Consider the following 14239-nt stretch of genomic DNA (forward strand, 5'->3'; position numbering starts at 1 on the left):
ACGGGCAGCGATCGAGGCGCTTCTAAATCCGGTAGTGCTATCGTTAGACGTTCTCAGCCCATATGTTAAACCCTTATACAAGGCTTTACTTCGGAGAAGCTTTAACGAACATTTATACTGGTACCCTCTGGATGGTGGTTTTATCGCGGTTGGTCTTAGACATATTTCTTTAAGTGGCAGGCAACATAGCGAGAAGGAAGCGGTGAAGCTGCTGTTAGAAAAGGGCGTCGTTACTGAAGTGATGGATTGCGGCCGACGGCCACCGCTAAACTTGGCTGCTGGGAACTAGGAGGCGGCAGCGAAGCTATGTCATGTCCAAACCCCCTCTTTTCTTCCCTCTATATTTTCTAATCATAGCGTGCCACAGGAGGGGTCTGGGGGGAGCCTTCAATTTATAGTCGCCCTAGTATTCTAGAATCTCCCAGCCTTTCAGATTTCTAATCATTTCGAGCGCTCCATTTCGTCCTGCATACATGTACATGCAAGCGGCTCCTGAGCAAGATGTGGCGATGTCATCAGACTGTGGCCTACTCACGTCGGGCTTGGCGGAATGGCAGATCGGTGCCTAGCGCTCAGCCGCCTTGGGACTCGTCTTGTTTCCAATTGGCTGTTCCGCTGGCGCGTCCGATACGCTGTTTATCACGCTTTCCGCAACTGCAACATCCACTTCGCTTGCTCACGTGGAACAGCACTAGAACAGTTCCTCCAGGCTTCCTTTGGCGGGCCGCTTGGCGGCACGGTCCCTCCTGTGATCCAACACATGATCTCGTGATAGTCTTAGGACAGGACCGACCATGTCCTGGAGCTGCCCGTCTTTTCGTTTCAGAGACCAAGAGTAATGCAGCTGCTGCTGGAGCGGCTGTTTTGCGGCACATAAGCAATCATTTGTCCTAGAATCAGGACTACAGTGATGTACCAGGTCGTAGAAACGCCATGTATTTGCCAACACAGAGAAGTGCAGCTCATAGAGTCGTCGACGATTTTCTAGAGGTCTCCCAACAGAAGGTGTATACAGTGTGCTGCTGGCACGGCATACCCACGACCGCAGCTGTAATGCTCAAGGGTTCCATTGTGACGATTGTGGTAATTGGAGAGGGTGAGAAGCGCATCCCCAGACTGGCGATTGCTGCCAAACGGGTTTCTGAGGCTCCATCACCTTCACATCTAGCTTCTCGGCCCCCTCTCACCGTCCTTCGTCGTAGTACACATGACTAAGCGTAGATCGTACAAGATCCTCATGTCTTTTCCGGCCCATATCTTCGGCAATGTTCTCGCTCATATACGGAAGATGCTCTTCATCTAATACAGGTGGAGAACCTTGTAGAGCTCGACGACCCTGTTTTCCAACACTCCGCGCCCTTGGTGTCTGATGGTGGCAGGTGGAGAGTGAGTACCGACTGCTTCTCGCAGATAATGGCAAGAATCCGGCGCAAGGTTAAGACGGTAAATCAGAAATTAGTCAGTATGTTTGAAGGCACTTGAACTTCGAAGCGATGGAATAATGATGATCCTGGGATTATTGTGCCGCTGATCCACCCTACTACCTCGCATGAACAGAATCAGACAGATCTTGCTCACTACCTTTGTACAACCTTCCTCGTTAGCTTATAACTGTAACCTATCTACCGCCTACTACCTTTTCTACCGCCTACTTAACTTAGCTATTCTCTTTATCTTTTTGTATACCGCCTAAATACCACCTACCAAGTCAATCCACTACACTTCCCAATCGGTTAGGCAGCCCTCGTTGGCATGGAGATCGGCATAGAGACTCCAATGTTCGCTTCCGTCATTGCAAACCGGTGGCCTGTCTAACCAGAGGCGCCAGCCTCTCTCCTACGCCATCTCTACTGCAAAAAGGTCTACCTACACTACTTTCCCTTGCGGAGGTCTGCAACAAATCAGTTAAGATGGTTTGAAATCCCGACTGCCAGGCCTCATCATCAACAAGTGTCGACTGGAAGTCGAAGCTTGTCGGAGTACTCCCTAAGAGCGATGATGGCTGCATTATGCTTATAAGGATCCTTATGTTGGCTTGGATAGCCTCTTATAAACTCCCTGAGGCACTGCCTAAAACCGTCCTAGGCAGCGGTGGCCGCTCGGTTTCCCGACTCTGTGAGGGTCCTGTGGATATCAATCTCGTCGAATGTGGCTCCATTGGGCAACGTCGGTTTCGGGTCCTTGAACTTGAGCTGGAAGTCACGGTAACCGGCGCTCTCCATCTGTCGGCAGAGTCAAAGTCAGCCCAGAATACTTATGGCTAGTCGCGGCACAAGCACAAGGTAACTGACCCACTCATTGATTCCCGGACGCCAAGGTCAACGGCATTGTTCAGCGTACCAGCGAATCCTATTCAGAGGGTTTAATGCCAAGCTAAACATCAGTATGACAGCCTGAGAACATGGATGTTACCTTAGAAACCCCTCCTCTACCTGCTTGGCGCAGTACCTCACCTTATGCAAGGAACAGGTGCTACACTCTTGGGTCCGTGGAGTCTGTGTTCATGGTCACACCAGGAAAGGCAATATCATGTTTGTGCCTCAAACGGCACAAGGTTCGATCTAGTCGGAACGGTAAGCCGAGAACCTTACCATGGCAATGGCTTGAAATCAAGCGTGTATGTGAGTTGGGGGCTACCCCGCAAAGTCCAAAAATCCTCAGGGGCAGGGACCTTCTCATTCAGGAGTTGCTCCATGCCATGATGGCGTACAGGCAAAAAGCAAAGACCCAATGTGCTTATGATATGTATTTGCGGTTTCGAGGGAGTGCCTCTCGCCCAGTCTTGGATCGTCAGACCTTCTTCTCTCGTTCCTCTCCAGTCCCTACTCCTGAGGTCTACCGTCTTGCCCTCCCCCCACGGTCCCGAATCTTGCTTTGTAGATTGCGCGACATGGAAGATCTTTGGAGGGCGGTCGTTGTGTCGTTGGCGTCTACGCCAACGTCACTGGCCGACTTGTTCTGGTCCAACTACGAAAATTGCCCGCTGCCATGTCACGTCGTTGGCCAGAAACCTAGGAATTAGACACGATATCATAAAGTCAGCGATCTTGACTGGTGCCAGCAACCGCTGCTGTTTGACATGGGACTGCACAACCCCCTCGATGAGCCCGGGAGCAGGCATATCACCATCCGAACCTGCGCCGTGACTGACGCTGGTCACACAAGACTCGCAGTCTGGTCTCCCTACTGGAGAGACAACACGCGGCCATTAATAACACGGAGCCAGCGACTTACCGCAACTTTTCACAGACCGCCACATGTGGAAGCTCGCTATCTTTACTAGAGCGTAACTCGGTCAATGTCCGCATCGCTTCGGAGGGTCTCGCCGACACAGACGCGCGGGACACGGCGGCAGTCACCGAGGATTTGATCCTCTACCTCGAGGCGGAGCTAGACTGCGAATCTACCATTGTTTTTGCCAAGTTGGGTCAGGCCGTGGTCGGCCTGTACGTGGTTCCCAGATTGAAAAGGCAAAGCATCGTGCAGGATGCCTTCACTGCCACAACCGGCGCCGGCAAGGTGCCCATCCGCATGGGTGCTCAGATCTGCGAGCCGGATCCTTTCAGGGCCCAGACATTTGGCATCTACGCAAACAACAAAGGTAACATCTCGGCGGTCCAGGCCCTGGTCCGGGACTGGAGCACTGGCATCTGCCTCTCAGATTACGACCAAGAGGAGGTTCTGGAGGGCAAGACCGTCGGCATCTTATCTGCCATCAATAACAGCAATGGCGAGCGCAAGAGGGAGGAGCTCCATGCCCGAGCCACATGCAGTTACGCCCAAGCAGGCCCCGGCGATGGCTGCTGGGCAATTGCGCAAAAGTGCAAAATCTCTCAGGCCGACCTCATCAGTTACAACGGGGGCAAGTCGGACTTCTGCAGCACCCTCATATCAGGCCAGTACGTGTCTTGCGGGGCGGGCACCCTGCCCGATTTCTCGCCGCAGCCCAACCCGGACGGGTCATGCAAGACTTACACCATCAAGGCCGATGACACGTGCGCCACCATCGCCGCGGCACACCAGATTTCCAACTATACCAAGCTCGAGGAGGTCAACCAAAAGACCTGGGGTTTTGCCGGTTGCCGCTACATCCAGCCCAGCCAGTACATCTGCCTCAGCAGCGGCGATCCGTCCATGCCCGCCCCCTACCCGGACGCCGTCTGCGGGCCCCAGGTGCCCAGAACAGTGAGGCCGACCAACGGGACCGAGCTCGCCGACCTGAACCCGTGTCCGCTCAACGTATGCTGCAACATCTGGGACAACTGCGGGCTCAGGGAGGACTTTTGCATCTATGCCCCGGCCGACACGGGGGCGCCGAGAACGTCCACGCCAGGGATCCACGGGTGCGTCTCAAAGTGCGGCATGGACATTGTCCATTCGCTCAACGGGCCTCAGGAGTTCCGTGTCGTGGGCTAATTCGAGTCCTGGAACAAGGAGAGAGAGTGCCTGAACATGGACGTTACCAAGCTCGTGCCTCCCCAAGTTGCACCCGTCGGACACGAATGGAGTGACTACACCCACATCCACTTTGCCTTCCCAGATATCACGCCCAACGATTTCACGGTCGATGTGAGCGAGGTCCAGGACCAGTTTGACGCCTTCAAGGCAATGTTAACCTGGGTGCCAAGAAGATTGTCTCGTTTGGCAGATGAGACTTTAGCAACTACAAAGAGTCGTATACCGTGTTCCGTACAATGGTGGCTACCGAGGTGATCAGGCAGAAGGTGGCACGGAATGTGATCCGCTTCAAGACCGAGCACAAGGTCGATGGCCTGAACTTGATTGGGAGTACCCTGGCGTAAGAACTCGCATTTACTTCCTTGAAGATTAGAGACTGATTGGTCTGCAGGCTACCGACATTGATGTGCCCAACCCCAAGGACATCATCACCAACACCATGGGCAGCTTCCAGGAGGTCCGAACAACCTCCTGGCCATGAAATACGAGATCCTGTTGGTTGCATGGGACGGCCCCGTCGACGACGTGCTGCAGGTCATGTTAGTGCCCGTCTTCATGGTGACAGAGGCCGTCGAGGGCATGAAGCAGGCTAAAGAGATGGGCGAGGACGAAGAGAAATGGGAGGAGAAAAGGCCCGTGACAAGGCCAAGCAGCTAATTCTCACCACCATCGGTGCCATCCTCTTCGTCGTGCCCTTCGTCGGCGAAGTCGGCGCCGTGCTTGCCGACGCCAGCACTCTCGCTCGGTTTGCCCCCATCGCCGGCGTGGCGGCCAACCTGGCCTTTGGCATCTACGGAATGGTCGACGACCCCAATTCGGCCATCAAGGGCCTCCTGGGCATGATGTTTGGCCTCGGTAGCTTTTCCAAGGTGGCTAGGTCCCCCAAGGGCTTCAAGGACATGGCTGCCGTGCGGGCGGGCTTGAGAACGAACGGCGGTGTCAGCAAGTTTGGTGGCAATTTCCAGAAGTGGGACGATGCGCTCCAAGATGCCATCAAGTTGTGTCGAGCTTGATGGCTATAGCTCTCTCCATTAATGTTTGTCAACATAGGGTCATACCATACTAGTACCCCCTATTCTACATGCAAGTTTTATTTTCCTGTTTGTAGATGAGCTATACTGGCCTACTGATAAAGAGAAGCGCTGGAGGAGCAAGAGCAGGAGAGCAGAATCATATACTCATATACTGCCCTACTTACCTTACGTAGAATTCATATTAATTTGTGTGCTTCGCTCGGCATCCCGGACCGCAGCGAACTTTGACTTGGAGAAAACGGAAGGAGTTTACTTAGCGTGCAGAGCTAAAGGATTGCTGACAAGCCCTTTGAGGGGAAGGTGGGTCCATTTGCCGAGTCATCCGGCGGCTCTACTGTGTTGTTGGCAGCGGTCGTTCTGAATTGAGGCTCTTCGGGGTGGCTTGAGATTCCGGGAGATAGATTAATGCTTGAGTTGGCCGTATTTTTGTTCTTGGAATCACATGCGGATTGGTCCAGTACCGCTTACAGTGTACGTCTCCGCAATGGGTCTAGCAAGTTTGCCCAGTGTCGCGGAAGCACCTTGCAGGTAGCACTATTGCTGTGAGTTCGAGCCGAAAGGGTTTGGATACGACGTTGGGATAGCTTCGATTGGGTATACCGGCTGACAGTGCGTACCAGTTCACATGAGAATTGCGCCGTCTTACTATTTGCATCTTTGCATGCTATGATGTGGGAGAAAGAGGTATGGTGATGAATAGTGAAGGTGGAAGGCAGGCAATGAGAGGAGAAATCAATTTGCTGGCGAGACATGATCACGAGAAAGGAGGCTGGGCAGACTGAAATAGAGAGAGAGACGGATATAAAGAGAGACAAACATCACACCGTCAAGTCTCTCGGCCCATCCCTCAGTCTCCATCTCCAGGACACCTTGCAATTTCTCCCAGAGCGCCTCAGCGATCCAACCCCCTAACGCCACCATGAAGTTCTTCTCCCTCCTCACGGCCGCCCTCCTCCCCATGAGCCTGCTCGCGGCCCCCGTTGCCGACGAAGTTACCGCCATCGAGATCGAGACTCACGCCGCCGCCGACGCTCGCACCGCCGTCGAGGCCCGCGAAGCCGCCGACGTCTCGCCCAACAAACCCGCCCTCAGTCTTGACAAGCGCGAGGTTCAGGCCTGCTATATCGTGGGCGGGGCCAGCACTGTCAACTGCCGCTCCGGGCCTAGTACCGACTTCAGCGTGGTGAGGACCGTCAAGAAGGGGGATGTCTGGGGATTTACCTGCGTCAGGAAGGGCGAGTGTGTTGTGATTAATGGGGCTACTAACTGGTTAGTTTCATCTACCTCTATGATGATCATGACCTACTGAACCGGAACTGGACTTGATGGTGCTGACCTTCTTCACTCGTCTCTCAGCGGTTGGGATTGGTCGTACACGCTTGGCTGCTACATCAACGGTCACTACACTGACAGCCACTGCACTCTCGGTATGTTAGATTCCGTTATCTCCTTTCAGACAGAAATGGTGGACTCTGTTAGACTCGCTAACACAATTCCCAGACCGGCTTGGCTGGTGCTAGAGCCATGGCGCTCAAGCACACATGCACCAGTCCGGTATAATCCCAGTATGCTGTTGGTATTGTGATCAAGATACCTATTTCTGGGGTTTCTTTTCCTATGTCTGCTCTGCTTCTTTGCTTGATGGCTTTTGGATTTAGTCCTAAATCATGGTTGAGATTCAGGATCAAGAGAATCTCAGATTCTGGTTTGCTATCGAAGGTATCTGAGCTAGGGAAGAGGATAGGAAGTTTGGACGACTTCACTTCCAATAGCATTCACTTGAACCTTTCCACCGATTCTTATATCTGAATTCTGAAATCTGATCTGAAGCCAGGATTTATCGCAAGTTACCTACCTACCTATGTCGCCCAGCTTAGTATGTGCAGTGAAATGATGTTAGGAAGCACTTCGACAATCACCCACCCGTCAAACCGGCCGAGTTTGCGACATTCTCGGCGGAAACCGTTCGAGATATCGACCTCGTCGCGGTGGTCGAAGTGCATCAGCCTTGGAAGGCGCTCAAGCTTCCCATCTTATGCAGCTTCTGCTGTGACAAGGACCTAGGCAACTTCCATCTCGACAACGTTCACTGGCTTTATCTCCACTGCACAGGTTTTGCAAGTTGTTCCAATTTCTTCATGTGCCAAAAATGTCTCAGAGAGCGAAAAACACAGAGCATTCCTGTAGAGATCGAACTCATGCCTCACCTTCTCCATGGTCGCTTTATCGCTATCACCTCTCGCTCCTACTGGGCACCTGTGTTCGATGGCAGCGATATCGATTAGTTTCTCGCTTTTGAGGAGGCTGGCACAAATATCGACAAGTTTTTCCTCTACTTCCCCTGGTTCTTCCATTCGTTCCAAGGAATGGGTCAATTACGGGAGGTCGATCGCGAGCAAGCACTCATGCAGCCCCTACAAGATCATTTTCGCTCCTTGAACTTTAATTCGGAGGCCTGGTTGGATCATGCGGCCACGGACAACGTCTATCGCTTTCTGGATGCCCCAATCGATTGGTACATGCGCATATATGTCTCTGGAAACTGGGAGCAGTTCTACGAGCAACTCCAGCCCCTGGTGGACAGGAGAATTCACGTTGCTCGCCAGTCAAAAAAGCTAGCACTCCTCCTCGCAGAATTGACAGAGTTCGTCGAACAGAAGATCGAAAGATACGGAGAATGAGACATACCCCATGAACCAGCAGCTCTGCTTTCGGCCGGGTTATCCGAAGCTATGTTGCCGAGCATGTTCAATCGATATCTCGTTTCGTTACACTTCAGGGGGCCTTGAACCGCGACATCGACAGGCAGAAGCTACATCGAGTCTTGCACCCGCGAAAACGATGAGGAGCTTGCCGCGCATGGCCAGGAGCCTCTAGTTTCAGCAGGGGATGGCAGCCGACATGCCTTCGCCGGCACTCCGTTTGTCAGCTATCTCAGCAACAACCCGTTTATAGAAAGAATTCGGCTGTGGCCCATGTTTACGTCAATCTTTAGAGATGACGAAAGACCCAGAGAACTGAATCCGTCAACCTTGCTCAACGAATTTGTCCCCTACATGCAATACACAGTCAGTCTCAGATTATCTTGCGTTATTTTTTCCTTTTGCAAGCTGGATGTGCTCACTGGCCCCAAGGCTAGTCCGGAGAATGAGCTCGGTTCCTAGAGCGAGATCTGGCTGTTCGCAACGCGCTCTTTAAAATACAATACCAAGCTGTGAGTTGTCGCTGTAGCTTTGTGACTTTGTTCTTTCATATCGCCAGCACTAGTAGCGAAGGCAGCGGTTGCCTGATCAGCCCTGACACAAACACAGCTTCCGGATTTCACCACCCTCAGCCCTTTACCTAGCAACTCCATACAAGGAAGAGCTTCAACGATTATGCAATGGTTTACCGAGACCCGCTTTGTCAGTGGGGTGTTCCCTTCACAGACAAGCAAAAGCTCCTTCCGCTATAGATTGCTCGGCGATCACGACAAGGCGATAGATATCATCATACCTATCATCAAGGCCCAGGCCCCGGAGGGGCTGTCTGCTCCATCGTCAGAGGAGATCTTGGAAAACATCCTGGAGGCTCAGTTGTGTTTCCTCGAGCAGGGCTTCATACGAAAGGCTGCATTTTGCGTGGGTTACATGCATAAGAAGCGAAACGTCAGGGCCGACTACCCGGCGGATTCGTCAAGACCAGTTCTACTGCCGCCTGCATACTCGCATTTTCCCTCTACGCAGAGTGCTTCAGCCTCACGAGCGGCTGGCAGCAGGCTCCTACGGTACTACCTTTAATGTTCCGCCGTTACTGTCTGCATGAGTCTTCTGGCGATACTAATACCGGTTACACCCTCAAAGATCGTTTGCATTGGGTGAGATATGAAGATCTTTTCTTCAACTACATTTCTAAGTTTTAATGACCGTGCAGGTCCAAATAGAAGATTCTTCACAAGACAGTTTTCGCGGCATACCGTGACATTCTGCGAAGTTGTCCGGTAGACGCGGCCGTCAAGCGTTTGCAGACCATCCAAACATATCTCGCGCGGCACTTAGACGGCATACAAGTCGCTGCGATGACGTGGCAAGTGGCACTGCTCGAGATCGACATGAAGAAGAGATGGGTAAGGGATCAGTACATGGAACGCGAGTCGTCATTCAGCATGATACACTTCCTTTACGATGGACAGGCCTTTTTGGCAATCGTCGAGCGCTCCATACGGAGCCTGCGTGCACGAGGGAGGGAGTTCGACATCCTGCGTGGCCATGCCTCTGTTCTGGAAGCGATTCTTTACTCCGAAGCTGGGAAAGTGCGCAAGTCGACATATGCTGCAGCTCAGGCTATGAAACTCTATAGAAACGCGGGATGCACCGTCGGCTGCTTGGACGTGGAAATCTTCAACGCCCCGCCGACGTACTCTTTTATCGGTCCCCTCTACGACAAGCTACGGGCTAGAAACGACCTTAGCAGGCTTCGCTCTCTTCGGTGGCAGTTGACACAACGGGCAATGTTCCCGCGTGCACTAATACCACTGCCGTTACCTGGCACAACAGACAGGTGCTGGATCTTTGCGGTCTCGCCTACGATGCAGGAGACATTATATCCTACTATCGCTAGAACATGAGAAAGTACGCCGGGGATGACGTGGTTGGCGCCTGCATCCAGGCCTCCGAGGAGGTGCTCAAGGGAAACTCAGCAGTGCACAGTACCCTGTTAGCTACCATGGCTTTCAACCTGGCCAAAGCTTACCTCACACTCGGTAATCACTTTGCCGCCTCTCTAAACTCCCCGTTTCACCTCAGCCTCACGAGCGTTCAATATGACGCGGAAAGAGAAGGCTATTCCGTCTGCCCTACATTGTTTCTCAGAGGCGATCGCTGCAGAGCTTTCGTTGCAAGCCCGATTTTCCGCGGTGAAAAATCGATGGAACGGGTGGCTGAACGATGACACACCGAAACGGGGGGACGAAGGGCAGCCTCGGTGCGACGAGATAGAACGCTTCATTGACGGCGCTTGCTTCCTGCCTCTGCTTGCTAGCCGGCTGAAGCGTTCTCATGTGAATGCAGTCCCAGACCACGACGAGATGCTCGAAGATGCCTTGATAAACCACCTACGCGTGGCAGTCGACTTGTACGCCACGATGCCCGTATACACTGCATCGGAGATTGTGCCACGGTTTTCCCGGGCTTTCGGCGCCATGGCGGCTTACATCGGCAATCCGGAACTCGCCATTCGATGCTACTGGGAGGGCATTCGATGCTGCCACTCAGAGGATCTCTTCTCTATCATGCGTCTACGGCTCGATACTGGCAAGCTCATGGTCACGCTGGCTCAACGGGACCTGGAGCACTGGATGCACGTAGTCGACCCTGGGAGACTTCTCCTGGCTTCCGCGGCAGTGATGTCAAAAGATTCACCGCTATCTGGCTCGGCTCTCTACAGCATCGAGGCAAACCTTTGGCTTGTGTCGTCACTGATGGACGAGGCCCGGGAATATAAGAGGATGATGGACACAATCCTCGTGACCCCCGTCCCAATCCTCGTCCCCATCTTCGCCCTCATCCTCCTCCTCACTATCCCTATAGTAGTCATCTCCAATCTCGGCTGTCGTACAAACGGGATGGTCGTCAATGGACGCCGAGTTGATTAATCCCGCATGCTCGCAGGCTTCCTCTGCACCCATGCGGCGCCACCGCACAGTTCTGCTGTCGGCGTCGTATCGTTCCACGAGCAGCTGCCTGTCCTCGGGTCTGACATCTCCATCTCCTGACCCTTGCGCCGGACCCAGCGTCAGGTCGTTCAGGACGTAAATGACGCCCACCTTGCGCGTGAGGTGATAGTAGTTGTACCGGGCCTCGAAGGGTATCTCGAACCCCTCTGGCAGACCCAGACCCTCAACATCATCCGCTGCCAATCGTCGCCGTAATCGTATCGCGCGGCATCCGAGAGCGGGCAGTCAGGGGCGTCAACAGAAGCCAGGATGGCCGTAAACGCCTCGTCGCTGCCAGGCCCATAGTAGGTCCGCAGCCAGACGTCGCCGTTCGGCTTGCGTTCGTTGTACGGCCGGGTGAGCGCCAGAATGTCTTGCTCGGCCTGTGAAAGATCCAGGCATAGGAGACTTTACGGTCATTGACTTGCCGGGTATAGGCCTAGTACCAGACAGGACAGGGGGAGGTTAGTGGCGGCCCGGTGTCCAGTGCCGGTGCTACGATGGATCATGGATGGGATGCCTTACTAGTCGTTCAGAAAGGGGCAACTGGAGAAAGCGAGAAAAAATCTGCGCCGTCTGCTTGTCCGGAGGTTGCGTGGAGTCGGCGTCCCATTGTTCCTGGAGGCGGTTGGTCTCTGCAGAGCAAAAAGGGGGAGGGGGGAGCAGCAAATGGTCCCGCTCACTAATAAGAAGAGGTCGCAGCCCCAGACGTCGATATGCAAAGGCTGTCGCGTATGGAAGTTCATCCTTCGTCTTGGGTTGGCCAAACTGTCCGGTGATGGTGGCCGGCGGGGCAAGCTCTATCATCTCCTATATATAGTGAGCCGGCGAGTGCAATGCCTCGCGTTTTACTTGAATAGAGCAATCCGCATCAGGCTCCAGAGTCTCGCCGAACTTGGCGGCGTCCTGCTCAGCAGGTCCGGGAATAGAAGACGCGGAACTGTCGCTTTCGGCCCTAACCTCGTCGTCGTCTTCTCCAAATGTCCCACTAGATAGACTTGAGGTTTGGTGTTGGTTATCCAGCTCAAAGAGTTCGCTTTCCACGGCCTGATCGTGCCCTTCAGATGACTTGGACTCGGAAGCGGCTCGCTCTCTAGCCTGCTGCGCCTCAAACTCGGCAATCTTCCTCATCTGCTTCTTTGCCCGGCGATTCTGGAACTTGCGAATTCGGCGTTGTCAGATTTCTGAACTTCCGCGCATCCTAAAACATTCTCGCCGCCTACTGTGTGCATACTTGACCTTGACTTGGTCGGTAATACCTTCCCGGCCAATACCGGAGGCAGTGGCGCTTGCTGCTGCCCAGATGTGATGCCGCCAGTCTTGCCATATAGGTAAAAAGGGCGAATCTCAGCTCAGCTTGCATCAACGCTGCTTCTTCACTCCTCCCAACAGTCCGGGTAACCTGGACGCAACAAAGACTCTGCGGGCTGGACAGGAAGCCGGGAAAAGCGGGAGCACCCTGCCCATAATCTGGTTTATAGACACTACCCTATAAAATCCGGCCTCTAATATGTGACTGCGGTGTCCTATTTCCCCACTCTGGCTCTTTGAAGTCCATTCAGTAAGGACCTACTCGCTTCTAGCGCTAGACGTGGTGCGGATAAGTGGTCATGCGGTTGCGCTGCCCCCCAAGAAGCGACGGCAGATCCTTGAGGAGATTGAACAGCGCGCCTAGTACCACCAGGCCGAACGCGCACATGGGGCCTAGGATGGCAAAGATGGCGAAGCCGTACGACGCCAGCTGGAAGGCAGCGTTCCCCCAGAGACGCTCCGTGGCGAGGCCGACCTGCATCGCGGTCAGCACCAGAGCGACGAAGACGGTACCGGCGGCCATCCAAGCGAGGTTGTCGCGGAAGAGGCTACTATAGTTGTGCCGACCACAAAGGTAGGGTTCGAAGGGCGGGAGCCGGGTGAAGCGGTGGATAGCGTTGATGCAGGAGAGGCGGAGCTCGGCACGTAGAAAGCGCGGGTGGACTGCGGCTGGGTCACGCTCATACGTACGGAGGAGCGCTCTGGCGAGAGTCTTCCAGTCTGCCCATTCAATTGGCGAGTCGTCTTCCCCGCGAGGCAAGAGGCGCTTTTCGTTGGCGACGTGGAAGTCACTCTCCGACGATATAAGACAGACGTATGTGTAGAGGAAGCCAAGGGCAACTTTCCGCGGAGTCCCCCAACACGTATCCCCTGGAGGATCGCGGCAAGTACAATCGCCAGGACACTGTAGGTGTCTCTGGCAAAAGGCCGGATCGAGAAGAAAGCGTGGGATAGGCTTGACGAAGAGCCTCCCCTCCTTGGCCCAAAGGAGGTGAAGGTCCATCCGGTCAGCGACGGCGATCTCTCGGCCCATAGCGACATGAAAGTGCAGCGGCGTGGCGGGACGCTTTGCGCCGGCAAACCATAGATGGTTCAGCATGTCGGCCAAAACCCCTAGGGACAGTTCCCTCCGTAAAAAGGCCTATATGTCATCTGCCGGGTTACCGACGATGTGCTTTCGAGGGGCTTCGTAATAGCGATAGGTAGCCGGCAAGGTATCTGTCGTGCTCTTCGGCTTCCCTTTCACAAGCACTTCAGTTTCGAGCTGTATATGAATCGTTAGAGGGTAGGACGTTGAACGTAGGGAGGGCTCCTAGCGTACCGGCCAGGACGGGGGGTGTCGCCGAGCCATGTGGGCGGCAGCGACGGAAGTGTGTCGCTGAACGTGATGGGCTTATGTGTCAACCCGCCCTCACGAGGTTGATGATACACAGAGGCTACTTTGTGAATGCTGTTAGTTAACGGCGTGCCGGCTATCACTTTAGGGGAGGTTCAGCCTCTACTGCATACCGTACCGTCTTCCCGTTTCAACCTCTGTGCCGTTTGTCTTCCATACAATTGGGAGCATCTAGATTGCGCTGCTCGGTCGCAATGCGATATGATTGTCCCGATCAACTGCGGTTGTTAGGCGCCTGTTGACGCCTGTAGACGCCTGTCGAGTTGAGCCGCCCACGCTACTGCGAGATACGGTTGGCTGCGACCGACGTTGCTAGCTGCTTGCGGGTTGAGATGATTGGACACGGTC

The 14239-nt window shown here is 54.0% G+C and overlaps 7 protein-coding genes across 7 annotated transcripts; 4 read left to right on the top strand and 3 right to left on the bottom strand.

The window, feature by feature from the left end:
• Nucleotides 1-3531: 3531 nt before the first annotated feature.
• N656DRAFT_720941 (carbohydrate-binding module family 50 protein) lies at nt 3532-4416 on the top strand (the record flags this gene model as incomplete). Its single annotated transcript, XM_064812477.1, has 1 exon — nt 3532-4416. One exon carries the CDS (start codon nt 3532-3534, stop codon nt 4414-4416), a length of 885 nt encoding a protein of 294 aa, XP_064664574.1.
• A 375-nt stretch (nt 4417-4791) lies between these two features.
• Nucleotides 4792-5593, top strand: N656DRAFT_785785 (uncharacterized protein). The gene has a single exon (XM_064816455.1). The coding sequence runs from the start codon at nt 5076-5078 to the stop codon at nt 5469-5471; it is 396 nt and encodes a 131-aa protein (XP_064664575.1). The 5' UTR covers nt 4792-5075; the 3' UTR covers nt 5472-5593.
• Nucleotides 5594-6411: 818 nt separating this feature from the next.
• N656DRAFT_772892 (uncharacterized protein) lies at nt 6412-7012 on the top strand (the record flags this gene model as incomplete). Its single annotated transcript, XM_064813960.1, has 3 exons — nt 6412-6761; nt 6849-6919; nt 6993-7012. The coding sequence occupies 3 exons, from the start codon at nt 6412-6414 to the stop codon at nt 7010-7012; spliced, it is 441 nt and encodes a 146-aa protein (XP_064664576.1).
• A 2601-nt stretch (nt 7013-9613) lies between these two features.
• Nucleotides 9614-10098, top strand: N656DRAFT_785788 (uncharacterized protein; the record flags this gene model as incomplete). The annotated part of the gene is made up of 1 exon (XM_064816456.1): nt 9614-10098. Exon 1 carries the CDS (start codon nt 9637-9639, stop codon nt 10096-10098), a length of 462 nt encoding a protein of 153 aa, XP_064664577.1. The 5' UTR covers nt 9614-9636.
• Nucleotides 10099-10944: 846 nt separating this feature from the next.
• On the bottom strand, nt 10945-11930 carry N656DRAFT_793462 (uncharacterized protein; the record flags this gene model as incomplete). Its single annotated transcript, XM_064817172.1, has 4 exons — nt 10945-11328; nt 11367-11592; nt 11684-11802; nt 11868-11930. 4 exons carry the CDS (start codon nt 11928-11930, stop codon nt 10945-10947), a joined length of 792 nt encoding a protein of 263 aa, XP_064664578.1.
• Nucleotides 11931-11932: 2 nt separating this feature from the next.
• Nucleotides 11933-12542, bottom strand: N656DRAFT_564442 (uncharacterized protein). Its single transcript, XM_064810109.1, has one exon. The coding sequence runs from the start codon at nt 12313-12315 to the stop codon at nt 11995-11997; it is 321 nt and encodes a 106-aa protein (XP_064664579.1). The 5' UTR covers nt 12316-12542; the 3' UTR covers nt 11933-11994.
• N656DRAFT_785793 (uncharacterized protein) lies at nt 12519-13717 on the bottom strand. Its single transcript, XM_064816457.1, has one exon. It carries the CDS (start codon nt 13496-13498, stop codon nt 12770-12772), a length of 729 nt encoding a protein of 242 aa, XP_064664580.1. The 5' UTR covers nt 13499-13717; the 3' UTR covers nt 12519-12769.
• Nucleotides 13718-14239: the final 522 nt, after the last annotated feature.

This window comes from Canariomyces notabilis (assembly GCF_033297395.1).
Source record: "Canariomyces notabilis strain CBS 508.74 unplaced genomic scaffold N656scaffold_57, whole genome shotgun sequence".
In the NCBI taxonomy this organism is placed as follows: Eukaryota; Fungi; Ascomycota; class Sordariomycetes; order Sordariales; family Chaetomiaceae; genus Canariomyces; species Canariomyces notabilis.